The following is a 27,729-nucleotide window of genomic DNA, read 5'->3' on the forward strand; positions in this document are numbered from 1 at the left end:
CCATCTCTGTAATAGAGTGGAGGCCCTACGCCCTCGGTCCCACTACAGATCCCCCAACTAACCAACCAAACCCTGCTCCAAAGTGTAAGCACCCGAGTCCCCTCCCAGGAGACCCGAGGACTGCGACCACACCACGAAGCCCAGGGATGCCAGGCCCATCTCTCCTCAGGTCTCCAAACTAAGCTCCAAGCTACAGATGAGGACGCCCTTGGGCACTGCAGGTGCCTCCTCTACTCCTCACACAGGTAGCTTAGTTAGAGCAGCCCGTACCTTCTCACTACCCTTCTCGGAGGTGAGGGGCGAGGTTGCCGGGGAGGCCAGCGGTGGATCCTGGGGACTAAGCTTCATGCTGTTGGACAAGCCAGGGCTCTGGTAGGGAAGGCTGCTCTCCCTTGGCGTGCTCTGGCCTGCAATGAAAGGCCGGTCACTCTGCCCATGCCCAGCAGGCACACGGCAGCAATGGTGGCAGAGCCACTATGTGCACTTGTCCTCACCGAGGGTGTGGCTCACTGGATAGCTGCTTTGCTAGCCCCAGTGTGGTCCTGGCTCAGGTGCCGCCTCAAACACAATCTTGGCAGGTGACAACCGAGTGTAGTCAGGCAAAGCCAGGCCAGACAGCTTCTCTAGCGAGGCCGGCCACTGTGGCTAGGGGTGCAGGGTACCCACCTCCTGGTCCAAGGGGGAGGCCAGGTACTGAGGGGTGTTCTGCTTGGATGAGGGCCGACTAGCTGCATTGCAGAGCTCATAGCTGGCAGCATGGCCATTCATGGACAGCTCGGGGCTCATGCTGCTGAGGTGTGGCAGGGAGATCTTGGCACAGTCCAGCTCAAGGCGTAAGCGCCCAGCGTCAGCCTCCAGCTCGCGGCCCAGGGCACCCTTGCCACGCAGATGCAGGGACAGAGCGTCATCTGGTGGCACACAGACTTCAACTGCAGGAGTTCCTGCTGGCGCTTGGGTCTTCTCGAGCTCCACGATGCTGATCTATAGGGTAGAAGGGGAGTCACACAGCAGCCCAGGCTCCACCCAGCAGGGCAGGTGGCATGTGGTGGCCCAAGGATATGCACACCCTTGCTGCCCATCATCACAAATGCCCTTCTGAGGGTGAAGATGCGTCTCCCTGATACCCCACCTGCAGTTCCAGGCAGTGCCGTTGCTTCTCTGAGATCTGGCTACGAAGGGCCTGCTTCTCTTTCCGCAGGTTCTCCAGGGACAGTGTGGACCAGTCAAGCCTCAGCTCCTCGCACCGGGCCCTGAGCTGGGAGTACATGGACAGAAGTCTCACTAGCCAAAGGGAGTGAGGGCCAGGCTCTCTGGACAGTGCAATGGGAACCCCTCCTACAGTTGCAGCACGTAGCACCGACAACCCACCCACAAACAAGCAATGTAATAAAGGGCCACCTCTGGGCCAGCGAGTGGGCAATGCTCCACCCACGCATGCACACACAGCAGTGGCAGGCCCTGCACACACCAGCCGCAGGCTCTGGCTCCGAAGCTCGCTGTTGTCCTTCTCCAGCTGTTCCGACTGCTCCCGCAGCTGCTGGTTGTGGCAGAGATTTCCTTCTGGGCCTGAATCAGGTCATTGTAGTTCAGCGCCTTCACGCCCCAACTGGGAATGGGAGAACAAAGCATGGTGAGTAGAGTCCTAGTTCACAGGGACAAATGGGGTGACAGACACTGTACAGTTCTGACCCGGACACAGCCAAGACCATCCCATGTCAGTGCTTCATAAGGTTAAGGGAAGCTATCTTTGGTTGCCCCGCCAGACCCTGGGTCAGGTATCTGCTGACGTGGACAGGCAGCCTCAAGTCACCTCATCCAGCTTCTGCTGGAACAGCCTGCGGATCTCTTCCTTTTGGGCCTGGCAATGGCCGAAGAGCTGCTGGGCTGTGCCCAGCAGCTGTGTGTTCTTCTCCTGCAAGGGAGGACAGGAGAAGGTAACCACAGAGCCCCCCAGGCAGCCCTAAGCTGAGCCCAGACATTAAGGCAGAGCCTGCACACCTTCTCCTGGTCCAGAAGCTGCTGTAGGTTGGCCTTGTACTGTGGGGTCTTCGTATAAGCCAGGAACTGCAAGTACTGGATTTTGAAGGACTCTGGAGGCACACAACACAGCATGTAAAGCAGGGCTGATGCAGGAGGTGGCCAGCAGATACAGGGAGGCTATTGGGCCTCGGCCTGCTGCAGCACCATCCTGCTGTGGTTTCAGCTTTTCTCCCAATGTAGGAGGCTCCCTCCTGGCAGCATGGCAGCTCTAAACCCCAAGAGCAGGTCTCTCCTTCAAGTAAGGAACTTGCCAGCCTTCCCTGTGCAGGGAGGTGTTCTCCACAGAGCTCCCCAAGTACTGATGGGTCACACAGGTCCCCAGATATGGTCCAGGATCCCTGGGGTGAGTCAGTCTCAGCTACTCACAGGGGCCAACATAAGCCAGGCCATGAAGCAAGTGGGCTCGACTGGGGCCCCACAGAAATGCTTCAAGGTCAGAGCTACGACCCACCCAAAAGCTTCTGCAGCGCAGGTGGAGTGGGGGCCACTAGCAGCGGGCTGGGTGAGTGTGGCTGCGTGCTCGGAGGTAGCTGGTAGAACGGGCTGTGAGGTGCCCTGTAGGCATCTGCAGAAGAGAGGAGGCCGTCAGCTACCAACCATGGGCAACAAACTGAAATCTATGGGGTCCAAATCCACACTGAGCCCCTCCGATTTGATGCTGTAGGCCCGGCACATGGCAGAGTCCCACAGTCATGAGAATGGGGACTCAAACCCACTCTGCCATGCAGAAGAGAAAGAGGCTCACCCTGGGGCGAGGCTGAGGGTGGGGCTGGGGGTGGGGAGTGAAGGAGGTCCAGTGCGCTCTGGCTCTTCTTGGACTTGCGCTCGGCACTGGCAGCGCTCATTTTCTTGGGTCGCCCACGCTTCCGGCCAGCCATCTTTCTCCCTTTCTTGTTCAGTTTCTTCTTCCGAGCTTTGGAGGGAGATGGCTTTTTGACAGTGGCCACACCTGATTTTTCTTCTTCAGCACCAGAATCCTGGAGGACACAGGCAGGCAGTGAAGAGCTGTGGCAGGAGAGTTCACAGGGCCACAGCCTGGGGCACCCCAGCCTTCTAGCTATCTCACCACAGGGGCCTCGGTGGCAGCTGCCTTGCTCTCAGGGACTTTGGTGGGCGTGGTAGCATTGCTCTTGTTCTCCCGCTGCTGCCTGCGCCTCGCTGCCTCCTGCTCCTCCTGAAATGAGGTGCTGCTGGCTAAGTGTCCAGAATGCTGGAGGATCCAACTCTGCTCCAGCACGAATGAAGTAGACACACACACACACACACACACACACACACACACACACACACACACACGACACTGGGGAGAGTCTCAATGCCTGACTCGGGCCCCACAGCCCCTCTGTGGGGAAGAAACGAGTCGGTCATGGTGCCCCTGTACTGACAGCTGCAAGACCACATGGCAATAAAAGCACATAGAACATGCCAGCCAACAGAGAGAGTCCCAACGGCACCACTCAGCAGGGCAGGTATGGTCCCCAAAGGCAAAGCCAAACCACACATTAAAGACCTATGTCCTCTTGGCACAACACAGCCACTGCTGACTTGAACCCAGCTGCTCTGACCTTCATGAGGTGTACCCCACATGCCCTTGTGGAATCAGGCAGAGAGGCTCAGACCCTTGCTGAGGACATGCACTGTCTATGGTGGCGCACACCTTTAATCCCAGCACTTGGGAGGCAGAGGCAGGCAGATTTCTGAGTTCGAGGCCAGCCTGGTCTACAGAGTGAGTTCCAGGACAGCCAGGGCTACACAGAGAAACCCTGTCAGAAAAAACAAAAAAACCAACCAACCAACCAAACAAACAAACAAACAAAAAACCCTCAAAATAGTGCTAGGCTCTGCTCTTACTGCCCATGTGCAATGAATACATCTTTGTTTACGTCTCCTCAGGGAAACGTACATAAGCGCCCACCCCTCTGTGTCCCTGGGACAGACAGGCCACGCCCAGCAGATGTCGGTAGGGGAGTGCCTGCCAGGGAGTATGATGCCAGCCTTCCAGGGTTCTAGAGACAAGTACCCTCAACTGTTAGTACAAACCCCTGACTTGAGGACACACGACACTATGTGACAAAGAATGTACTGGCACCTGGCCTCTCTGCAGGACAATCACTCACAGAATCATGGAGACTCAACACATTAACAGAGCTTAGGGCCTTCAGGCGCCCTGGTTGGCCTCAGGGTCTCTGACCACACACGTTACAAGCATGCACAGATAGGCACGATGACTCTTATGTAGGATCAGAGTCAAGAGAGATGGAAACTTACCCTGAGTTTTGGATTTTTCAGACTAGAAAAATAGTTTTCAAGCTAAAGAGAAAAAGAAAACACTTTGTTAAAAGTGGGCCCTAGGCACAGACACAGGATGTCTACAAAGAGATGCTTCATCCCACAGAGCTGCCACACAGCACCGAACATCAAAGGTGGCACAGCTGGAGTACCGAGGCAGCTAACCTTGGCTCCCAGGACTGCTAAGGACCCACAGCCAGGCCCTCCCAGGGGAGACACTGGCTACCACACTGAAACCTATGTGTGATGATGCTACTAGCAACACGGGGAACCTTCGCGCCTCAGCTGAGGAGCCTTGCGTGCGCTCCCTCTTTTCCCACAGCAGGTCAAAGCTGCTGCTGGCTGTCAGCTGCCAGTTCCCAGCACTGACCCAGGGAGGACAGAGAACAAACTGCAGAACTGTCAGCATGCTGCTTCTAGGAGCCCAGAGGCCACCAGGACACAGAGAAAACAGCACTCAGGCTGGCACACAAAGAGCGCTGGCAACGAGGGGAGGCCATGAGGGATAGGCCAGCACACACCTGGGGCAGGCTGGTGGGAACAAGTTGGGAATGGGTAACAGAGACCCAAGTCCTTTGGGTAACAAAGCTGAAACTGCTATGTCATCTATTTGTCAGGAAAACCAAGGACCAAGACCCAGAGCTGCCAGGGGCCGTGGGCTGTGACTCTGTCCCACTCTGTAGGGTGTCGAGTGGGGACTCACTATGGTGCGGTCAATGGTGTGCAGGTAGTAGGAGACAGGCTTGCCAGTCCACGACACAGAGCCCTTCAGGGGCGACAGCTCCACCACACGCATGATGGTGCCAATGTCTATGGGGAGAGCATCACATCAGGACTGCAGCAGGAGGCCTAAACCCTGAGCAACTGCTCATGTCCCACAAGCGGTCTGTACAGCAGCACCCCCAAAGCCTGCCCCACCACTGAGACAAGAGAATGACCTAAGGAAAAACGTGGCAAACCCACACAAATGGGGTCAGGCTTTGAGATTAACCAGAATCAAAGCAAGATCAGCAAGTCAAAGCAAGCATGCAGACCCTGAGCTGGGCCAGCCAGTCGCCTAATCCAGGGAGGCCCACAGGAAGGCAGGCTCCTGCTGTAGGACTCTGCACCCTAAGGCCTTTTGTGGAATACTACCTCCTCTTGAAGAAACATATTAAAAGGGGTATGATGTACAGTGGTCAGAGGCTGGGGAGCAGCTAGATGAACACCCTCCTTGCAAAGCAGAGCCCCACCTGACAGGCCACAGGAAGCTGGGTGCCCTGTACAACACTGGGTCCGGAGCTTACCACTCAAGTTCCTGCTGTTGATCCTGAAGTTCAGAGGGGCAAAGGGCTTTGAAGATACGATTCTGCCGCCTGCAACACAGAAGCCTGTCACTGCCATGTGTAAACTCCCCCACCCCTCAACTCATACACACAACTGCAGACCACAAACTCAGGCATGGGTTGGAGCAGAAGTGAGGAGTGCTAGCCTAGGAGATGCTAGTTCTTACGGAACCCCACTGCACCTCACCCACCCCTGAACCATGGTAACAACTGAGTACTCAGATAACAGGGTCATGGTGACCCCCAGGCACCACAGGGCACACAAGGAGATTGCTGTGAACCACATGTTACCAGGACGAGGAGCTGGGCCAGTGGGCCTGCCTTGCAGGAGTCCCCTTAAAACCCACCGGGAAGAGACCTAGAAGCATGGGGGCTCAGTGGTCTTCCCAGCACCCGGGCAGCCAAGAGTGGGGATTGGGAGTCTGAAGGTAACACAAGGCTAAGTAGCAGTAGCCCTGTTTTAAAAACAGGATGAGAATATGATTGGCTGTTACAGTCCTGGAGGCTGGGGATGTGACAGAAACCAGGGCAGGGGACAGGATCAGAAATGAGTCCTGAGAGGAAAAAGAGCCACGTCAAACCACAGAGAGTTTAATCACATTCAAACCTGTGACAGCCACACAGGTAGTTTAGGTGTGAAGGTGCATGCCTTTGTTTCCAGCATGAGGCAGAGGTGGGCAGATCTCCAAGAGTACTCTAGCCTGGTCTACATAGAGTTCTACCACCATCAAGGTTATATAGGGAGGCCCTATCTCAAAACAAAACCAAGCCTGACTTTCATGAACAAAGCAGATTCTTTTGCATATATAAGAAAGCAGTGTGGTAGAGAGGGAGACTGACACAGCATCACGAGGCCCAGGCTGGGTCTGAACATCTTCTGTAGTGCAGGCCAGCTTGGGAGTTCTAAGCCTCCTGCCTTGGCCTCCTGGATGCTAGAACTGGCCTAAGCTCTACACCCAGAGACATTCAAAAGACTCTACCTGGCATGGTGGTACATATCTGTCATCCCAGCACTGTTCCAGGAAGCTGAGGCAACACTGTTCTGGGATAGCCTGGACTACTTTCTCAACACACACATGCACACATGTGTACACATGTGTATACATACACCAAGTTGATTATATTACTGCACTGGCCCCTAGCCCCACTCAAAAAAAAGTCCTGCTTTCTGAGTCCTGTCCACCAGCAAAAGGGCCCAACCAGGCCAGAGCAATGTGAGGTTCCTGTCTCCACTATGTGGGAAAACAGCCATAACTAACGGGTCAGGCAGCAAGGACATCAGGCCCACACCCCATGGACTTCCCTAAGTAGTGACCTAGAAACACCCACAAGTAGGTATTTTTATTGAACAGTTTTTGTCAACTAACACAAACTGGGGCCATCTAGGAAGAGGGACCCTCAACTGAGAAAATGCTCCATCGGCCCAGTCAGGAGGCAGGGCCCGAGGCACACTCTTGGCTGGCGGCGTGGGAGGGCCCAGCATGGGTCCTGAGCAGTGTCAGACAAGGGCTGAGCATGACCTTGGGCTCAGAAGCAGTCCTCCACTATGGAGTTCCTGCCATGACTTCCTTTGATGATGGGCTGTGATTAGTTGTGTAAACCAAAACCCCGACTTCTCTGCGGGCTGCGTTTGGTCATTGTATTTATACAGCACAGAGAGCACACAGGGACGACAGCACCACAGCGGCAGTCAGCAGCAGGGAACCTGTCTCTCTGTGGGCAGGGAAGGGCTGTGTCATCAGAACCTGGTCCCCCTGACAATTGGGATTCCTGGTCCTTAGGGGACAGGCAGTAGACAGGGATTCAATGACTCACAAGGTCACAGGCTTAGCCCCAGACAAAAGCTCCTGTGATCATGTGCACTGTGATCCAGTTCACAACCGGCCTGGGTCTCCTCAGCTAGGCCCTGCCTAGACCCGGACCCTACCTCAAACCACCAATCAAGGGATGAAGAAGGGAAATAGGTCAGGGGTGAAGGTCAGTGGGGAATGTCTGCTGAGCATACAAGTCCCTGGGGTCATTACCAGCACCCCAAAGTAACCAATTCTAAAAGCGCAGGGGAGGCTCACAGATGGTTGGCATCCCTGCTCCCTGGGCATGCCTGACAGCAGCACGCTCTGCAGTGCAGACAGCCCTGGCTAGCCCTCCTTGTCATGAAGAGCAGTATGTGCTATCCGCAGCCCTCATTCTGAAGCAGTTGGTCACGGGCAACTGTCCAGCACGAGAGGTGGACAGGCACAAGCAAGTACAGACACATCGTAAGCTCACAAGCGAAGAGCCCTGGTGGAGACAGGGCTGCAGGAGACTGCTTCTAAGGTGGGCGAGCCTTTCAAGCATCTGCTGACTGCCTGGGACAAGGATATGTTGAGGCAGAAGTACCTCTGGCCCCCAGGCCCCCACTTTTGCCATCTAGCCCAAAAGCTGGGGCAGGGCTGCTGAGGGACACTCAGGAAGACTGATGCGCCTGCATGTCCCCTTGGAGAGGGCTGTGGTACGAGGCCTGTGGATGCGTTACCTTCCTTCATGTTTGCGAATCGCTCCTTCAGCTGGTGATCCACCTCAGGACCAAAGGCAAAGTTATTCACAAATATAACACTGCAAAACAATGTTCCAGTTCAGTAAACCGAGGCTCTGCATCTCAGTCCCAGCCTGGACACAGCCTGCCGCCGGTCCCTGCCAGGCACTGCCCCCGCCTGCCCACCCACCTGGGCTGAGCAGGATAAGCAGAAAAGCAGGGGCAGGAGACAGGCACAAACTGCCCCACAGAGGAGGCTGCAAGCCCTGGGCCAAAAATCCAGCCCACCCTGTTTTGAATATTGGCTCTTCTGAAACAGAGACAGCTCCTGGAAGTGCTGCCTACAGCAGAGTTCAGGGATGGAACTGCCACACAAGACAGGGCAGACACAGGGAAACACTGATAAGCAGGCAGGTGCAATGAATGTGACAGGCAGGCACTACTCCTCAATAGAAAACACAGGGGTGAGGTCCCATATCACTCTGACCCCATAAAAAGACAGCACAGATGTACAGAGGACCAGCAGAGGGGCCACTGAACCCCATGTAGGACCAAACAGACAAGGGTAGGACAGGGGCCACAGCCAGGTCAACACCAAGAAGTGGCTGGCACCGTTAAAGCAGCAGACCCACCCCGCCCTCCACAGCAGCCACCCACATATGGAGAACAAGTCAGAGGTCCCAGCACAGCCAGCAGCACAGCCCACAGCCGGCCGTACCTCGTGTTGGCGATCCGTTCCCTCCATTCCTCTGAGAGGAAGTCACCTCGTTCCAGCTAAGGAAGAAAGGAACAAGTTTACTTACAGGCTTGCTGGGTTCAAACCCAGTTCCCGCAACTGCTGTGAGAAACATGGAATGAGCTGGGTCTCAGGATGGGAAGGTGACCGTGGACAGCCAGGGGACAGCTCTACAGAAAGCAGGGACTGAATCCCAGCAGGAAGCAGCATCCACTCAGGGATAGACAAGAGGCTGGCATGGGCCCAGGTGAGGAGCCCTAGCGCTGTGTACTTGGTCAGCCAGCTCCCTCAGCACCCTGGACCATGTCCCCAGAAGAACAGCATCGCGTACACCATTTGTTGACCCTACAGACATGACATGTATTTATGTGGCGAAGAAGCAACGGGACCAATCATCCTTGTCCCTTGTCACTGTCCACCAGGGGCTGTGCCTGCAGATGATGAGGTTGCCTCAGTATATCTTGGGTTAATACATGTTTGGTGCACAACTGACCCCAAAGCTGTGGTCTGCCCCCAGCAGTGGGCCTGCTGCCTGTGTCTGTCAGCACTGATGTCTGTCATTCCACCTCCTTCAGGCCCAAGTGTGTTGAAGGGAAATGGCTTTTACGCCAACTGCCCAGAACCAGGACAGTCAGAGATCCAAGCAATCAGGATTTTGTATTCTGAAAACCACTGCTGAGGTGCTGGGAATAAGCCCTAGGGAAAAAAGTCTGCTCTACACAGAGGTCACATGCTAGGTTCATGAAGCCCAAAAGGCAGGGACAGCCACGGACAGACAGATGGACATATAGCATAGTCTGTCCAAGTGCTGGGAGGACACTTGGCAACGAATAGGAGTAAGGCTCTGATGCAGTCACTCCAGGAGAGTTTGGGACATCACGACAAGCAAATTTATTGACCACAAGTGGATTTATGAATATTATGAGCTGAGGGGAGACAGGGATGTTAATCATACATGGGCCATAGCAGAAGGCCACAGTGGAGGCCCTAGATGCTGTGGAGTGATGGAGCACCCACAGAGGTGCAGGTTCAGAGTCACCTCCCACCCTGCTAGGACAGAACTGAACCTGCCCAGGAATTGCTGCACAGCTTCTGGCCTCTGAGCAGAGTAACCATGTGCAGAGCAGGCCCGGACAATCTAAGCCCCTGTGGGCTGAACAGCCCCTGAGCAAACCCCCAGGCCAGAACCGCCTCTTGATCCCTCAATGACCTTCTGACTCTTCTTTGCTCTGTTGTACACAACAGCCAGGCCTAGGGAAGGGGACTTAAGTCCCCAAAATACAGGGCAATCTCTGGGCCCTAGGGGATCTGGCCTCTGGGACTCCCTAACAGGAGAAGGCTTATAATCTAAACCACTGGAGCCAGAAACCAAGGCCCTGCACCATCCCTGCAGTGCAGCCTGAACTGATGGGCAGCTAAGCTGTGTGTCCACTTACACCCTGGGTTAATGGGTGCTGGATTTCTGAGTTTCTGGATGAGAACACCCTACAGTGTGTTTTGAGACTTCCAGGGAGAGTTGTACATGCCCGATGGTCTCCCTGGCTCCTTTGTGGGCCTTGCCTGTGGCTGACGGCTGGGTCCTGCAGCTACAGCTATAGGGATAGCAGCGGACTGACTCCACTCCAGAAATCTGATGCGTGCCTTCTCTAGCCTCTGGAGCACACTGTCCAGAATAGACCCCACCCTGCAGCCGTGTCAAGTGTGGAACCAGCATCCCCCACCCCCACCCCCGGCCCCTGCACCCCTGCAGATCCAGTGCTGTCCTGGCAGGCCAGGCAAGAGATCCTGGGGAGACAGCTAGTCTGGCCAGGGACTCTCAAATTCTGGCCCTCTGGCCATGGACACACACTATCCTGCAGGGAAGCCCCTTCAGTCAAGAAACCAATGAAACTAAACACAGACACTGGGCCCTCCCTCTCTCCCCGAACGTAGATCGCTGTTACACCAGCCAAGACGCCGAGCTGCCAGGGAGAGGCTCAGACCTGAGCCACCTGGAAAGGACACTCTCCAGCCTGTCACACTGCCTGCAGGCTGTGCAGTGTGCTCCAGGGTCCCAGCTTTGGGAGCTGTCACCCATGCTGGGGAGAGCCTTGGTGATGCAGCTGTGATTTTTGCTCCTCTAAGTAACCCTGAACTGAAAGAGTTCACCAAGATAGACACTGTTGGTTCTATGTCTGTGAAATGTTTCCCAAGAAGTATCATACACATAGCTACCAGCACAGAGAAGGCAGGAGGGGAGGGGAGAGGAGGAGCACGCAACAGGCCAGCATCTATGAAATAAATGGGGAAGAATGACACGAGCCCCATAGAAGCCTGGGAAAGGCCAGAAAAGGTTACAGTGGGTGAGACTCAAGTTGCCATGCCAGACCTAGATTCAGCCACTTCAAGAACCCATCCGCTCAGCGAGGAGCACACAAAGAGGGAGGCGCTAAGACTACAGATACCTCCCAGGCACACTCCCTATGGGAATGCCTCAGCACAACTGGCTCCCCCTGGAACACTTTGGCACACACAACTCCTATGATGGGGATGCCTAGGCAAGCTGCGCCCAGCATACCAGGAGTCACGGCTTACTCTACTGTCTTCCAGGGTCAGTAGTCACAGCTCAGAGGCACCTCTGAGAGGAACTACTTACACTCTGTACAACTGTGGCTGCGAGGGTGATGGAAAGTCACTTGATATCACCAAGCCCAAAGATGTGAAGAAGCACAATCAGCAGAGATGAGTATGGCCCAATGTCTGCCCCAAACTGGATTAAGTCCTTTGGAGGATGGGGAGTCCCAGAAGCCCTGCCATGGAAGCTGGCATGGGCTGGGAAGAGCCAGGCTCGATTCAGCCACTAGAGGGAGCAGCTGGACAAACAAGATGGCCATTACACTGCATGGTGGGTGGCAGCATCTCAGGCATGAGGCAGTTCTGGGCTATTTTTAGGCTCCCCTGGCTTTTCTCCTGCCTGCTTCTGAGTAGCAAAACGCAGGGCTCACAGCTTGCCAAGCAGACACAACATCAAAGCTGGCCAGGCAGGTGCTGACAGGCCAGACAGGTGCCTACACAGCCTTCTGGAAAAGGCTGGCAGTCACTCAAGGTACCATGGGAAGCCAGAGTGGACACAAGCAGACCCAGTCACTCTCTACCCCTGCTGCCAGGTTGTGCGGTACAGTCATCAAGGCCTCAAGAACCGTCCTTTCCCTTAGTCCTACTCCCAGCCATAAGCCAAGGGTCACCAGCATGAGCCCGAGGCCCATGAGGACCCAACAAGACAACAACCAACATGACAAACAGTTGCCAGCTACACTGTGGGCTTCAATCACATGGGCCAGGTCATCCAACAATGACAAGCTGAGGAGGACAGTGACAAGGAAGCCACTCAGGACCAATAGGGTCTTCCTGAAAGCTGTAGCACTGACCAACAACTCGTTTGTAGGTGTGGAGCTAACAGGCTCCCAGGAAACGTACAAGACGTCATCACCGTTAATGTGCACATGAGAAAGGCACAAAGCCTTGGGAAGCTGGACCCACTGGGGAACTTTTCATGGGTCCCATACACAGGCAACAAGTGGGCCGCTCTCCTAACAAATGCCCACGGGGGAGACTTTCACCAAGAAGCATGAATGAGGAGGCCTTATCGTGCAGCTTTCAAGTCCCACTCCAGGAGGGTGGCAGACAAAGAGGAAAGCAGAGGAGAATGGTATCAGCCATCCACTGCACAAAGGCACCACAGAAAGTCACTGCAGGTTGCCTAGCTGGCCCACAAGATGGCCTAACCAGATCTCCACACCCTAATGGTCCTAACCCTTAGATCCTTAATGGCACAGGCTACTCTGGGGTACAACTCAGCAGAGCTGTTTGACCAGTTTGGTGGGTCTCAGCTCTACCAAGCTAAACATCTGCTGCCACGGTCCATGGTCAGCATGTCCCGTCTAAGGATGGGTGCCCAGGCCAGGGAAGCAGGGAAAGACTCAGTTGAGGTTCCACAGCCAGCTCCAGAGAGACTGCACTCGCTGTCACAGAGGGCCATAGCCACAGAAGACCATATATGGTCACTAGACAAAACTGACTGTGGTTGAGAGAGAAAGGGGAAGGGGCTGGGCTGAGACAGAGGCCGAGGGCATGGAGCGATGGCACTCACTGTGTATTCTGCATGCTTTTTTCCATACCATTTCATCCACTTCCTGAACTCTCGGTCCATGGTCTGAGGGGGGAAAAAGGCATACAATTTGTTACAGACTCAGGGAGGCCAAGCAGTGGAAGGTCCACAAGCTCTCCAAGACGGTACTGTACAAAATAACGGTGCCTATCTACAGTGACCCTGCTGCCAAGCACTGGGGAGGGGGCAGCCAGAGGAGAGGCCAAGGTAGAGTCACAAGGTTCCCAACCCTTTAACAGAGCCCCCAAAATCATCCTCTCCAGTCCCAGCAAGGCTGAACCCCATCCTGGGTGGAACAGGGGTTGGGGGTTCCTGTGGATGTGCCCCAACAACTCATAAGAGCGCATCCTCTCTCCATGAGGAAGCAGTCATTCCCACCAGGCCTACAGAGTGTGCTCACCCTAAAGCCCCGCAGAGGCCACCAGGCTCTCTTAGAGGTACTGGGTGTCACAAACACAGAAGCTGCTCTTGGCCTAGAAGATGTGCCCAGACAGAGAAGCCCTAAGCAGCAAGTACATGTGACTGCTCACCTCTGCGTACTTGGCTGGGATATCCGCTTTCTCCACTCCGTAGTGATGTTTGCAGTTGGTGGCCGCAGCGACCTGAAGGACAACCTGCCCCACACCTTCAGCCAGAGAGACATATGTCAGAGTCTGTGTGACCTCCACAGAGACCCAGTGGCCTCAGCCACATGACAATGCTCCTTGGTGTCAGAAAGCCACTCAAAGTCACAGACCTCTCACCAGAGGATGCCTGTGCACCTCCAGTACCCACAATGCCTTGTGTGAAGCTGCAGCCCTCAGCAGTTTAGCAGGGCCTGGCTGTTCCCACATAGAGAAGGCCCTCAGAAAATCCTTCTTCACCTGAGTCATCTCCTGGACAGCTGTAACTACTGAGGTCAGCAGGCGCCCTGACCTAACATGTCTGCTCAGGAATGGGAAACCCCAGAGGCTTCAACAGCTGGTAACTGCACCTGCTGGCCCCAAGCAGAGAAGCTAGGTCAAGGGGTCTAGGCTCTGAAGATGCTGCACACCACGACCACACCCACACCCACATCACCACACACCCACACCCACACACACTTACTTGCAGGCCAATTCCACATTTCAAGCAGCACACACAGGCCACCTGACTGTCCTGGTCACAGTGTTCTCAGTAATAAATAGCATGCTGCTAGGAACCACAGGATAGAAAAGCCACATGCGACACAGAGCACCTTAGGAGATGCAGGGCCTGGCTGGATGGCATCCCTCCGCAGGGTGAGTAGAGTGAGCCCCTAAGCCACAGTGCCTCAGGAGGGGCTCTGAAAGGTTAGGGACCCAGGAGGCTCAACCCTCACGGCTGGATTAACAGCTTCTACAAGAGCTGGAGAGAGCAACTGTGTCTTCTCCAGCCTCTGCATCCTGCTCCTCAGCTACAGGAGGTGGCCTGTGCTTGACAGCTTTATGTCACTTGACACAAGCTACAGTTATCCGGAAGGAAGGAACCTCAGCTGAGAAAATGCCTCCATAACAGTATCTGGCTGTTTCTCAGTTAGTGACTAATGGGGAGGGCTCAGAGCATTGTGGTGGCCCTGGGTTCTAGAAGAAGGCTGCAGGCTGAGTGTGGTGGTGCACACCTTTAGTCCCAGCAATCGGAGGCAGAGACAGGCAAATCTCTGAGTTTGAAGCCAGCCTGGTCTACAAACACAGTTCCAGGACAGCCAGGGCTACACACAAAAAAACTGTCTTGAAAAACCAAGGGAGGGAGGGAGGGAGGGAGGGAGGGAGGGAGGGAGGGAAGATGGAATAAAAACAGAAAGCTGACTGAGAAGGCCAGAGGGAGCAAGCCAGTAAGCAGCACCCTCCATGGCCTCTGCTGAAATCAGCTCCTGCCTCCAGGTCCTGCCCTGTGTGAGTTCCTGTCCTGACTTCCTTCAGTTATAGACTGTGATCTGGCCAAGAAACCCTTTCTTCCCCAGCTTGCTTTTGGTCTTGGGAGTTCATAAAAGCAAAAAATCCTAAGACACACCCCCAAGAATAGTGATCATCAGAACCACAACCATGCAGGGAGCCCAGTAACACTGCTGTGTGTATATGTGACCGTCTGTCTGTCTGTATGCACATGTGTTAGTGTCTGACCCAAGTGTGAGGCTGCACAGACCATTCCGTCACCAGAAGCCTTAACAATTCTGGTTAAGCAGCCACAACCTGAGACCCACTAGGTCACCAGCTGGAGTAAGGGTGAAGAGAGCCAGCAGGGCAGACAGCTCTGGGGAGAAGGCTGAGCAGACAGCAGGGCAGACAGCTCTGGGGAGAAGGCTGAGCAGACAGCAGGGCAGACAGCTCTGGGGAGAAGGCTGAGCAGGAGCACTGGTGGTATCAGGAGCCGCGCCCGGCTAGTGTCCTCCGTGAAAAGACCGTTCCAGGACTCATGTGCTTCGAGACACTCACCACTGCCCAGGTCTACAAACAGGTCATCTTCAGTCATCTTGATCTCATCAATCATCTGGGCCACCAGGTCAAAGGAGGTCTCCCCGTACACCTCAGGGGAGAAGGGCTCATAGTTGTTGAGCTTCTCCGGGTCAGTGACAGAGTGGTTGTACACCTGTTGCAGGATGTGCCGCAGCAGCCCATTGGACGGCCGCGTATTCAGCTTCATGGGCTGTGTAGTGCCCTTCCACTGCAGGCAAGACAGGACGTGACCCATTACACTCAACAACAGCCAACAGCAGCTGCCTGGCACCCAAAACATGGGAGGCTGAGGCAGGAGGACAGCCAGCCTGGACTACATGGTAAGATCCTGAATCAAAAACCTAAAAGGTTGCCAGGCCCTGGTGTTGCACGCCTTTAATTCAGCACTTGGAAGCAGAGGCAGGTGGATCTCTGAACTGAGGCCAGTCTGGTCTACAGAGTGAGTTCCAGGACAGTCGGGGCTACACAGAGAAACCAAACAAACACATACAAAAGGTGTGCCTTAGTGGTGAAGAACACGCTTACTGGGTTCATCCCAAAGACTGCAAACAGGAAACGGCTCACAGCAGCGCAGAGCCAGTTCCCTCCTCGTCAATCCTGGCACTGACTTCAGGCAACTCACCATGAAGGGCCGCTTCTGACTGGACCTTATAAGCTTTCTGGCCTATGTTCCAGAAGCCCCTCCTGATTCCAGGCTCCCTGGCAGGTATGCACTCTCCTAGTGCACACCTCAGACCCTCTACCATTAGGAGAGTCTTTAAGTCACAGGGAAAAGAAAGCAGTGAAGAACTGCAGCTCCTGACCACACTGTCAGGTGGTCCTGCTTGTGTACCCAGACATACCCTGGCTCTTATCAGATTAAAGGAGGGTTCCTGTGGTGGTTTAAATATGCTTGGCCCAGGGAGTGGCACTATTAGGAGGTGTGGCCTTGTCTGAGGAAGTGTGTCACTGTGAAGGCGAGCTTTAAGACTAGCTGCCTGGAAGACAGTCTGCTCCTGGCTTCCTTTGGATGAAGATGTAGAACTCTCAGCTCCTCCAGCACCATGCCTGCCTGGACACTGCCATGTTTCCTGCCTTGATGATAATGAACTGAACCTCTGAAACCGTAAGCCAGCCCCAGTTAAATGTTGTCCCTTCTTTTTCTTTTTTTCTTTTTTTTTTTTTTCTTTTTTTCTTTTTTTCTTTTTTTCTTTTTTTGTTTTTCAAGACAGGGTTTCTCTGTATAGCCCTAGCTGTCCTGAAACTCACTCTGTAGACCAGGCTGGCCTCGAACTCAGAGATCCACCTGCCTCTGCCTCCCAAGTGCTGGGATTAAAGGTGTGCGCCACCACTGCCTGGCTAATGTTGTCCCTTCTAAGAGCTGCCTTGATCATGGTGTCTCTTCACAGCAATGGAGCCCTAACTAAGACAGTTTGCCTTAGGGAAGAAGGGCTCGACCCCTGGTCTTGTGGATATGGATACTCTGCCAGCCCACTTGGACAAGATTTGACAGTACAGGACAGCCCAATTGAAGGGGTCAGGCCCCAAGCCTCCAGCTGCAGGAACAGTAGTGCAGCTGATTCAGCTGGTATGTCCTATTACCGGTAAGGTGGCAGTGGCAACGGCAGGATCAGTGTCCAGTGGGCTGCACAAATCTTAGCTTAAGGACTCACAAAGCCACACTGTGCCAGCCCCAGCTTCTCTAGACAGCCATGTCCTTCACAGGAGTGTTCCCTGATACCACAGAGCCCCCATAATGGCTGGGTGCCTTCTAGAAAGCTCCCGCCCTGCATGCTCAGTGGCCAAGCTCTGCTACCTATATCCAGCTTGTCCACTGAGGGAGGCAGGAGGGCAGGCACAGCTTTATATAGCCCTGCTGTGAGCAGGACACCCCACAGCAGGCAGAGCAGAGGTTCCAGGTTATGACCCATCTGCAGGGCAGAGGAAGCCTTAGTTCAGGGAAGGTGCTGACTGCCTGCACCTTTGTGGCAATACACAGGGATAGGCACAGAGGCAAGGGTCTGTTTGTGTAGCAGCAATAACTCCAAAAAGCTACTTGAGGAAGGCAGTCAGTGCCAGCTGGGTCTTGATGTCCTGCCACCTGACTCCCCTGCTTCACCATGCCAACCTCTCTTTCCCAGCTTTCACAGACTTCAGGAGCTCCTGGTGCTTGGCTGCCCTGGGAGGCCCAGGAGCCAGCACCATGCAAACCCAGTGGGAGTGGACAGCCGCACAAGTGGGGAGCCACTTACCAGCTGGTGGATGCTGTCGATGGCCCGGTTGTATTTGTCACACAGCCTCTGCATGCTTTCAAAACTGAAAAAGGAAGGAGAGAGAGTGAGTGTGAATGTTACTGGGCTGCAATGTACCCAGCTTTCATGGATGTGTAGGGCTGGACAAATGAATGCCCCACCAGAGCCTCCAGGGAGGCCACCAGGCTCCAGAATACCAACATGGCGTGCCAGCCAGAGGCTCTGTGCTCAGACAGTTGCTGGCCACAGGACCAAGCCCAAGAGCAGTTTGGTAGCTCTACCTCACATGCCAATTCCAGTCAGACTGTCCCACTTAGATGAGGAACTTTAGGGCTAGGAGACGGTTCAGCAGCTAACGAGCTTGTTACTAAGCATGAGGTCCTGAGTGTGAGTCCTCAGAACCTACCTAAAGCAGGGCAGGGTGAGGTCCTGACTTCCCTATCCTTCTAAGGCAGAAGGGGGCGGGGTTGGCATGTGCAGCATTAAAAACCAAGACACCATCTCAAATGAGGCAGAAGGTGGATAGGCTAGGCTCCCCTCTGAGCTGTAAGGAGCATGTGAGACAACAGGATGGGGCACTGGCTCACACTGACAACCCAGATCTCAGGAGGTGGACTGCGGCAGAAATTTCCCAATCTATTTGCGTTGGGAGGCCTAGGACTGGCCAGGAAAAAGGGAGGCAGAGCTAAGGGTGGCAGAGAGAAAGGAGACAGAAAGAAAGGGAGTGGGGGGGGGGGGTAGAGCCAGGGAGGCAAAATGGCTGTGGACATGGATCCTTGTGGCATCAGTAAGTAGGTAAATATGAAATCTAAAGGTTAGGGTAATTGGGATAACCTTCTTAATTATATGGGCATCTTGTGTATTGAGATTTTATTGATATATATAAATCCACTGGTTAGTTAATTTTAAGCATCTGGAGTTTTGATTTTCTGAGTTATTGTAGGTGGGTCCTCCGACAACCAGGTATTTATGGCTCTGAAGAAACTAAGCCGCCCAGGGACGAGCAAAGCAGACCCTGAAAGCACAGCGGCTGGTCGCTATGGGGCAAGCTAGAGAGACTAGCTCGGTGGAACCAGCTCAGGAGCTCCAGACCCGCTGAGACAAAATGGGCTTAGTGCGGGAACATGGCAGCTGAGCCGGAAGCCAGCCGGACACCTCATTTCTAATATCTCCCGCTACAGTGGAAAGATGCAGAGATGGACAATACTACAAGTTCAAGCCAGCTGGGGCTTCACAGTGAGACCTGTCTCCAAAAAAGAAAAGAAAGCGGAGTTGGAGCATGTGAGATAGCCTAGCAGGGTTCCCAGAACCCATGTGGAGGACCACAACCAGCAGTAACTTCAGCAGTAACCAGGGCATCCTATGCCCTATTCTGGCCCCTATGGGTACTGCTTGCACATGGTGCAGAGACATACAAACAGGCAAATGTTCACAATCAAAGTAAGAATAAATGAAGCCTTTTAAAAAGGAAGCAGGAAGGCAGAATGCCTTGGATTGCATGGGCAGTGGAGGCCCTGCCAGTCTCTGGATTCCAGGCCACCATTAGCAGGAACCAGGTGCAGGGATATCTGTAGCTTTTAGACAGGCCTGGGGCAGGACCCCTCAAATTTCTCTGAGAAGATCCCTGTGTACTTTGAACACCAGGCAGCAGAAGCACAGTTCTAGGGATGAGAGTGCCACTCCATACCCCATATGTTTAGGGATGCCCTAAATGCCCAAAGAGCCCAGGAGAAGCCTCATGCTGGGGACAAAATGCTATGGAACACTACAAGACACAGACAGCCTCCTCCCCATGTGAGGGAGTCACACAATGCCACTTGATGCCCCAGCACTCTGGTGCGTTACAGTATGAGCATGGACTGGGCCCAGTCAGTGTCTTACACCTTTCTTTCTCTTAGAAGGAACCCAGGGCAGCAGCAGCCACAGAACAGATCACGTCTTCCCTGAACGAGGAAAAGCCAAAGCAGGGTGAGGTGTTGGCACATACAACTGCAGTCCCAGCTACTTGGAATCTGAGTCCTGGGAGCCCCGGAGTTTGAGGTCACACTAGGTAAGAAAGCCTGCTCTACTGTCAGTGGGGTGGAGGGTCCACTGCGAGGTCCTGGGTGGGTTCCTCACATGGAAAAAGCAGGTTCCTGAGGTCCAGGACCTTCACAGAGGCTGTGAGATGGAGGGCTGGAGTTATCCCAACTCTGTAAGGACAGAGGCTTCTACCCTGGGGCAGTAGTGAGCTCCAGTCCACTTATAACCAGATGTTAGGGGCATAACATAGGGTAGGGGGCCCAGCCAGGGGACTGTCCCATTGTCACTAAAGCTGGCTAGCTCAGGAGTCCTCTAATAATGAGGTCATAGGTTAAGCAAAGCTTTTCAGGCAGAGTCAGGTTGGGCGGGCTCGGAGCAGAAGGTGGAGCCTAGGAGCCTTTCTCAAAGAAAAACTAACTTGGCTCCAGGCAGCATTGCAGGGATGCCTTTGCTTCTCCACCCACTCTGGGAGGAGAGGCCCTGGGTGGGGGCAAGGATTGGCCTCACCCTGCACCCATGGAGGCAAGGTGGAGGCCCAACAACCCAGCGCTGGCTGGACCTGATGCTATCCATAAAAAGGCCAGCAGCTCCTCACCAGCCCTGGCAATTTCCCACACATCAGTTCAACATGGACAGTGCAGGAGTGGACAGTGCAGGAGTGGACAGTGCAGGAGTGGCTGCCTCACTCCTCCAGCCAGATATGCTCTTCTACCAAAAGAGCTTCCCAGAAGCTCAGACAGCCGGTCGGTCGGCAAGGGTGGGGGCAGCTGGGGAGGCGCAGCAGCCTCGATCTCCTCCTCTCACCTTTTGGTGTCATAGTCGATCAGGACATAGTTCTCCATGGCCAGCTTGAGATCTGGGATTTCCTCGCAGACCCACCTGAAACGGAACACAGAGGTGCTGCTGGCCTCAGCCCGCTTTCTGGAGTGCATGCATGCGTGCGTACCTGTGTGTGTGTGTGTGTGTGTCTGTGTGTGTGTGTGTGTGTGTGTCTGTGTGTGTGTGTCTGTGTGTGTGTGTGTCTGTGTGTGTCTTACTGTGCAAATTCATGAAAAGCTATTGAGAAATCACACAGATTTTGAGGCCAAAGTCAGTGTTAGAACTTGAAAAAGAAATAAATTCATGTACTATGGTAAAAAGTAAACTATTAGCCAGGCTCAGTGGTATAAGGCAGCCAATCCAACACTGTTTGGTGGGGCTGAGGCATAAAGGCTCCAAATTCAAGGCCGGTCTGGGCTACATAATGGGACCTTTCTCCCCCAAAGGGGGGGGGGGGTGCAGCAAGATGGCTCAGTGGGTAAAAGCAACTGTGGCACAGAACCAACAACCCAAGTTCAAGTTCAATCCTGGGACCTACACAAGAAGAAGCAATTCCACAGTTTCTCTCTGCCCCACCATGTGCTGTGGCATGTGTGCACACAGACAAATAAACCATACACAAACACAATAAAAAATGCTGGAGAAGGGACCAGCCTTGGCAGGAAGATCAGGAGTTCAAGACCATCCAAAACCAGCATGGGATCACACAAACACACACACACACACACACACACACACACACACACACACACACACACACGGTTTCTCTACACAGCCTTGACTGTCCTGAACTATGTAGACCAAGCTGCAAACCAGGGTGGCCTCAAAATCAGAGATACTCCTGCCTCTGCCTCCCAGGTTCTGCTGGAAGCCACTGTCTGAGCCCAGCTGGCTTCCCTCCTCCAGCCATCGAGATCCACTCTTCTCCAAAAGAGCTTCCTGGAAGCTTAGCCAGGAGGGTGGCGAGGGTGCGGGTGGGCTTTCTTAGTTATGATTCATGGAATGGAGGTTAGGTACAGATACACTTGTGGATGCACAAGATAGGGTGACACATGTACAACAGGACATATAGGGGTCAAAGGACATCTGCAGCTGGCCCCTCCTTCCATCTTCACTCACAAGGCTTCCAGAGATGAACTGCCCTAGGCTAGCACTATACCCAACTCACTGGCCTCTTCCCAGCCCGGGCTGGCCTGTAAGCCTCACTGCTTCCGCTGCCTCCACCTCAGAACACTCAATGGCAACCTAAGAGTCCAGTCTCTACGGTCTGCCAGAGGCTTCCCCAGTAATCTATGTCCACTATTACAGGAGCCACAGAGGGCAGAAGCTTTAGAAGGCTGCAGATCCATCTCAACAGGCAGGTACCCTGGCACCATGTGTCTGCAGGTGTTGCAGGAAAGGAGGCCCTCCTCAGTAACATCAGGCCTTAATGGTCCTTACAAACTCCCATCTTTCTCCAATCCAAAGGTGGGAACTAGTGAAGGGAAGACAGGGGGACACAGGACGTCCCAAGTTCCATCTCACAGGAGGCAGCAGCTCAGAGGCTGCACATGTGAGAGCTGGCCCCATCCCCACCATGGCAGGGGAAACAAACAACTGAGGTTTTCCCAGACACACAGTGTGTGACAGGGCCATGGAGAGATGCCCTGCAGCTGGGAGCCTCAGGAATCAGGCCTTGCCCAGTGTTAGCCACACCAGCACTCACCGGATAGTCTCGATGATCTCGTGAGCAGCGTCATGGTGCTTGTCCTGAAAGAGAAAAGACTGCACAGTTGGTCCCACAATCCCACAGGGACACCCCAACTCCTCTTGTTCTACAATGCACACCCACAGCACCTGGACCCCACAGAGATGCTGACTCAACACATTCCCCAGAGCTGGAACCTAACTCAGAGCTGTGTCTCCCCGCAAACCTGACGGGTGTAGGCAGATCCTAGAGTCCCGTTGAGCCAGCATTCCCACCTACAGAATGGGAAACAACACGTCCACTGGCCAGCATGAGGGCTGTGCCTGAAGTCAAGCCTCACTCCAACACGACCGACCACTCAGGGCCAGCTCGCCAGCTCTCAAACCTGTCACCATAAGATGACGCTCAAGGCTGCCAATTACACACTCACAGAAAGTGACAGAGGGGGAGGAAGGACAAGGAAGCAGGAGGTGCCGCGCCCCCTCCCTGGGCTGGCCAGTGACCCTCTGAGCTTCCTGCCCTTCACATCCACTGCATACTGGATTTGCACAGCCCCGGCTCCACTGGAGAAGTGTGCTGTAAGGTAATACAGGCAACTGTAGAATGATGAAGGCTGCAGGCCTGCCTCATGACAACGGGGCACACAAACGCCATGGCCAGGTCCACCAGAGCCCAGGCTCTTCACTCTGCTTGAGTTCTGGCCATCACGTCTGCTGCACAACGGACTCAGTCCTGTGGCCAGCACAGCCACAAGCCACATACAGATGATAGGGAACAGTCAAGTGGCCCTTGAACACTGATATGGGCTCACACAGTGTGCCCCACAACCCTAAGTCTATAGACAGTCTCCTGCTGTGATTGTCTGGAGAAGAGCCACTAAGATAGGGGTCAGGGGTGTCCATGGTAGGAAGGCTCATTAAGTCTGAGGCTGAGGAGGTGCATGAAATTTCCATGATTCACAAGTGCCAGGGAAAGAAGACTGAACCAGCCAGCTGGTGGAGGGAACCCCAAGCTGCCTTGAGTCACCTACACTCACTAAGTAACCCCAGTGAACTCACAGTTCTCCTAAGCTATGAGATCAATTCTGTAGTCTGTGGCTGGTACCCTGTCTGGGGTGAAGCAATAACTGCGCACGTCTCCCCAGAGAAGTTGCACAGCAGAGGGGCAGATATGCTGTTGCCCAATGCTTCACCTCTTTCTCACTGTATAACAACAACAAAGGCACCGGAGAACATGTGCATGAATGTATGCATAGCCAGGCAGGCAGGCGCACGCACACTTTCATGTGCTCCACCAGCTGTGAATAAACACCCAGTGTACCTAGGCTCCTCAGGATCAGCCTTGTCCCAAGGTTACCCAAACCACTCCTGAGCACCCAGGGCCTGACAGAGAAAGAAATCTACTCAACACTGCTGGAGAGGCAGGGCCTGCAGCATGCAATACTGAGCCTAGGCCACTCTCTGGTAACTTATTGGGTGCTCAACCCAGGTGGTTGTCACAGCTCTCAGACAAGCATGGCACTGGCTCACCACAAGCTTGGACTCAGAAAGGTTTTAGCAATGCTGTGCAGCTGGAGAGGCGCTAGTGGTTGGAGCACTGACTGCTCTAGCAGAGGATCCAGGTTCAATTCCCAGCACACATGGGGCTCACAACAGCCTGTCGCTCCAGCTCCAGTGGATAGGATGCCCTCTTCTGGCCTCAATAGGCAGTGCATGGACGTGGTGCAGACACACATGCAAGTAAGACAACTATACACAGAATTTTTTTTTTTTTTTTTTTTTTTTGGTTTTTCAAGACAGGGTTTCTCTGTGTAGTCCTGGCTGTCCTGGAACTCACTCTGTAGACCAGGCTGGCCTCGAACTCAGAAATCCGCCTGCCTCTGCCTCCCAAATGCTGGGATTAAAGGTGTGAGCCACCACTGCCTGGCTTATACACAGAAAATTAAAAACATTTTTTAGAAGAAAGAAAGGAAGGCAGGCCTGGCTTGCAAGGTCTACATAATGAGACTTTGTCTGAAAACAGAGCAAATGAAGTTGAATCTGGTGGCACCCACTTCTCATCCTATCTCTCTGCAGCATGCAGGCAGGCAGGCAGGCCTGGAATAAATATCTTTAAAAAAAAAAAAAAAAAAGACTTTAATCCCAGCACTCAGGAGGCAGAAGCAGGAAGATCTCTATGAGTTCAGGCCAGCACCAAAGACCGGTGGGAGACAGAGCATGACCACTGGGACACCCCAGTGGGTGACCCCAAGCATACATCCAGCAGAGAAGCCTGAAGACAGTAGCGGAACCATGACCTCAGTCACTAGCAAACACAGACCCACACAGAGGGAGACTAGAAACCCTGGCTCCCAGTGGGCAGCTTGGCCAAATGTACAGCACTAACCACTTCTGTGGTCCCACATGGCCCTGCACACTGCACCTGTGAAAGGAAGGAGACCTTAAGAAAAGACCACACAGGTTATGATCGTATCACATACACAGGTTCAACCTGATGGGCTATCCCAAGAATGCACACCAAATTCCAGGCGTGGGGTATGTCTGCTCACACGTGTGTGAATACACACACACACACACACACACAGAGACAGACAGAGAGAGAGAGAGGAAGGAAGGAGGGAGGGAAGGAGGGGAGGGGAGGGGAGGGGAGGGGAGGAAGAGGAGGGGAAGGGAGACACTCAGTCCATAACTTTCTGGTAGCTTTATAAAAGTGGGGGACCCATGATGCTATCAAGGCTGGCCTCCAACTTTTGGGCTCAAGCAGTTTCCCTGATCTAAGCTCCCAAACAGCTGGGGCCACAGACACACCCAGCCTAGAGAACGTTGTTTTTTGTTTTTGTTTTGTTTTGGTTTTTTTGTTTTGTTTTTTTGGCTTGACCCCTGAACTCAAAAGTCCACAGAGGGCCCCAGGACCGGGCCCAGCTCCAGGACACTAATTCACAGCACACATGGGGACACCCAGCTTCCTGGCTGCCCACCTTCCTGAAGGCAAGAAGTGGGTATGGAATGGGGACTCAAAGGTCCACAGAAGGACTAGTGTCTTGCTCATAAGGACAGAGATGAGGCCAGAGCCAGCCTATCTGGGCCAGCTGCCTGCCCTGCAGCCACAAGGGTTTCTGCTGAAGACATGCCAAGCTAGCCTCTGAGGTCTTCAAAGGGGATTGACACCACCTATCCAGGTCTATTAAGTGATATAGGTAGTCAATAGACAAGAATGACTGCATGTTCACTATCAGGACATTTCTGTGTCTTCCTTCTTGCAGGCCACTCCTCCCTCAGGGTGTAAGGGCAAAGGAAAAGGGCTTGGTTACCCTTGTCTTAGGAGAGCTGGGATAAGCCCTGAGGGGAGGGGCAAGCAGTCCTGGCCAGAGAGCAGCAAGATAGCAAGGCACTGCACTTGGCAGCTGTGAGTAGGCACAGGGACCAGAGACAGACCAGGAGCACTTGGCCTGCAATCAAAAGAGAAGGTAAAAAGTCAAGCAGTGGCAGCACTCCAGCGGGAGTGTGGGGACTGGGGACTGAAGCTTGCTGGCTTCCCAGTCTACCTGAGAAGGCAAATCATCAAGCCCAGCAGAGGACCCTGCCTCAAAGGGAGAGACAGGAGGGGACATAAGAGGGCACAGCATCCTCCTCTGTCTTCCACCCTCACACGTAGTGAATACCTGTGCATAGTAAATAAAATTCCATCTTTAAAAAAAAAAGTTGCAGCCAGGCAGTGGTGGCGCACACCTTTAATCCCAGCACTTGGAAGGCAGAGGCAGGAGGATTTCTGAGTTCAAGGCCAGCCTGGTCTACAGAGTGAGTTCCAGGACAGCCAGGGCTCTACACAGAGAAACCCTGTCTCAACCCCCCCCCACAAAAAAAAGTTGCCTGGTATATATGAATGCCCTTTTCCAACTTGGTGCTACCCCAGTCTATCCTGTCACTCCATCCTAGTATGGAGGTGAAACAAGTTCATCTTTCAATGCCTAAGACCTGGACTGGACGTCTCCACACTCAAATATCACAAGCCAGGGGCAAAGGTAGAGGCACAGGGTTCTGACATTGGTGACAGGACCACAGTGTGTAGCTCTGCAATAGGAGCTGTCAGAACAGATAATCCTGAGACAGAAAGTTATACTCATTGGTGCTGGGGACATATGACTGCTCATGGGGGTGATGGACTGTTCTAGAACTAGAGAGCTGTAATACCTGCCTGACCTCTGAGTATTCCACAGACCCTATTAGGTAACCTGTCGAGAGTGCTGGTTTTGGAGTGCAGAGACTTCACACAAGTGGGCAAGTGTTCTCCCTCTGAGCTGGAACATAGCTTAGTGGGCCCAGCATTCCCTAGAGTACACAAAATCCTGGGCTCCATCACTAGCACCGTGTAAACCAGACCAGTGTCATTTCAGCACTCTGGAGGTGAGGGCAGAATCAGGAGTCTAGAGACACAGAGAAAGGGGAGGGAAGAGGGGGAGGAGGGAGGAGGCGTGTGCTCCAGTAACTGCATGACACTCCCTCCCTGAACAGGTCTACCTGCCTGTGCCCCTGGCATACCCACACCACTAGCAGAGCAGCTGGTGGTAGTCATGGTAGTCCAGCCTGTGTAAGGACCTCAGAAGGTAGTCACACTTTAGCCCCAGAGCTGGTGTCCATTGTGTTTGGGTTAAGCTAGCAGCAGGCCAACACTCAGGTGGGTGGACACCTGTCCTAAACAGTCAATATGTTCTGAAAAGATAACAACCTGACTCGCATAAAGAGGACCCTGCAAAAAGAAGGCAGGTTTGCTCCAACAGACCACTTATCCAACCTGAGATATGGAATGGCAGACCTGTGTCTCTGATACCCAGAAGCCAACTCTGCAGGGGCCCAGTGCCCAAGTTTCCCCTCTTCCCAGTTATGACAACCACAAATGTCACTAGACATCACCAAGTGTCAATTAAGGACAGATACCCCCCGCCCATGAGAATGGCTGGCTAACCTTTCCATATGGCAAAAGTAATGACAGCTGCCAGAGTGTCACATATCCTACAGAGAAGGCTGTGGAGAGGTGGACCTTCCTCACCAACTTAACAACTTCACATGTAACTTGAAGCCAGCAAGACATCTCATACCTATATGCACAGCAGTTGGAAGAACAAGACAGGATTGCTCTAAGTTTGAAGCTAGCCTGGGCTACATGGTGAGTGCCAAACTGCCCTGGGTACTGAATCAGACCATCTCAGAAAAGTCCAACTTGAAAAGGGGCAGTGCTCCCATACAAAGGCCCAGTTGTGGTTTCCCCAGCAGTTCCCCACTCTCATCATGAACGAACACAGTAAGTGGTTTGAAAGGCAATCGCAGAGCCAGTGTTTCACACTGACAAACATGAGAGCCCATCATCATCATCCCTTCCCTTCTGGGGCAGGTCACTGGCCCACACAGGCAGGCTAAAGGTCAACCCGCCTCCTGCCCATGTGAGCACAGATTAGCCAGGACACTTCT

At 53.7% G+C, this 27,729-nt stretch overlaps 1 protein-coding gene and 2 long non-coding RNA genes across 3 annotated transcripts in view; all 3 read right to left on the reverse strand.

Moving 5' to 3' along the window:
* The window catches only part of LOC143435649 (uncharacterized), a 1,410-nt gene extending 1,019 nt beyond the window's left edge, over positions 1 to 391 (reverse strand). The window contains exon 1 of the long non-coding RNA XR_013106137.1: positions 271 to 391. This is a non-coding gene — a long non-coding RNA (uncharacterized LOC143435649). The remainder of the gene's footprint in view (positions 1 to 270) is intronic.
* The window catches only part of Dot1l (DOT1 like histone lysine methyltransferase), a 50,887-nt gene that overhangs the window by 19,243 nt on the left and 3,915 nt on the right, over positions 1 to 27,729 (reverse strand). Inside the window, exons 2-17 of the mRNA XM_076919387.1 lie at positions 22,283 to 22,326; positions 20,563 to 20,637; positions 17,737 to 17,800; positions 15,485 to 15,713; positions 13,583 to 13,677; positions 13,035 to 13,097; positions 8,888 to 8,943; positions 8,170 to 8,249; positions 5,616 to 5,684; positions 5,033 to 5,139; positions 4,309 to 4,350; positions 3,107 to 3,214; positions 2,786 to 3,017; positions 2,492 to 2,605; positions 1,999 to 2,090; positions 1,811 to 1,912 (exon numbers count right to left, since the gene is read on the reverse strand). Of these exons, the coding sequence (XP_076775502.1) occupies positions 1,811 to 1,912; positions 1,999 to 2,090; positions 2,492 to 2,605; positions 2,786 to 3,017; positions 3,107 to 3,214; positions 4,309 to 4,350; positions 5,033 to 5,139; positions 5,616 to 5,684; positions 8,170 to 8,249; positions 8,888 to 8,943; positions 13,035 to 13,097; positions 13,583 to 13,677; positions 15,485 to 15,713; positions 17,737 to 17,800; positions 20,563 to 20,637; positions 22,283 to 22,326 (1,572 nt within the window). The remainder of the gene's footprint in view (positions 1 to 1,810; positions 1,913 to 1,998; positions 2,091 to 2,491; positions 2,606 to 2,785; positions 3,018 to 3,106; positions 3,215 to 4,308; positions 4,351 to 5,032; positions 5,140 to 5,615; positions 5,685 to 8,169; positions 8,250 to 8,887; positions 8,944 to 13,034; positions 13,098 to 13,582; positions 13,678 to 15,484; positions 15,714 to 17,736; positions 17,801 to 20,562; positions 20,638 to 22,282; positions 22,327 to 27,729) is intronic.
* On the reverse strand, positions 952 to 1,566 carry LOC143435825 (uncharacterized). The gene is made up of 3 exons (XR_013106205.1): positions 1,469 to 1,566; positions 1,130 to 1,255; positions 952 to 981 (listed from the first exon to the last, which is right to left on the reverse strand). It is a non-coding gene; the product is annotated as an uncharacterized LOC143435825 (long non-coding RNA).

The sequence above is a fragment of the Arvicanthis niloticus genome, chromosome 22, assembly GCF_011762505.2.
Source record: "Arvicanthis niloticus isolate mArvNil1 chromosome 22, mArvNil1.pat.X, whole genome shotgun sequence".
Lineage (NCBI taxonomy): Eukaryota > Metazoa > Chordata > Mammalia > Rodentia > Muridae > Arvicanthis > Arvicanthis niloticus.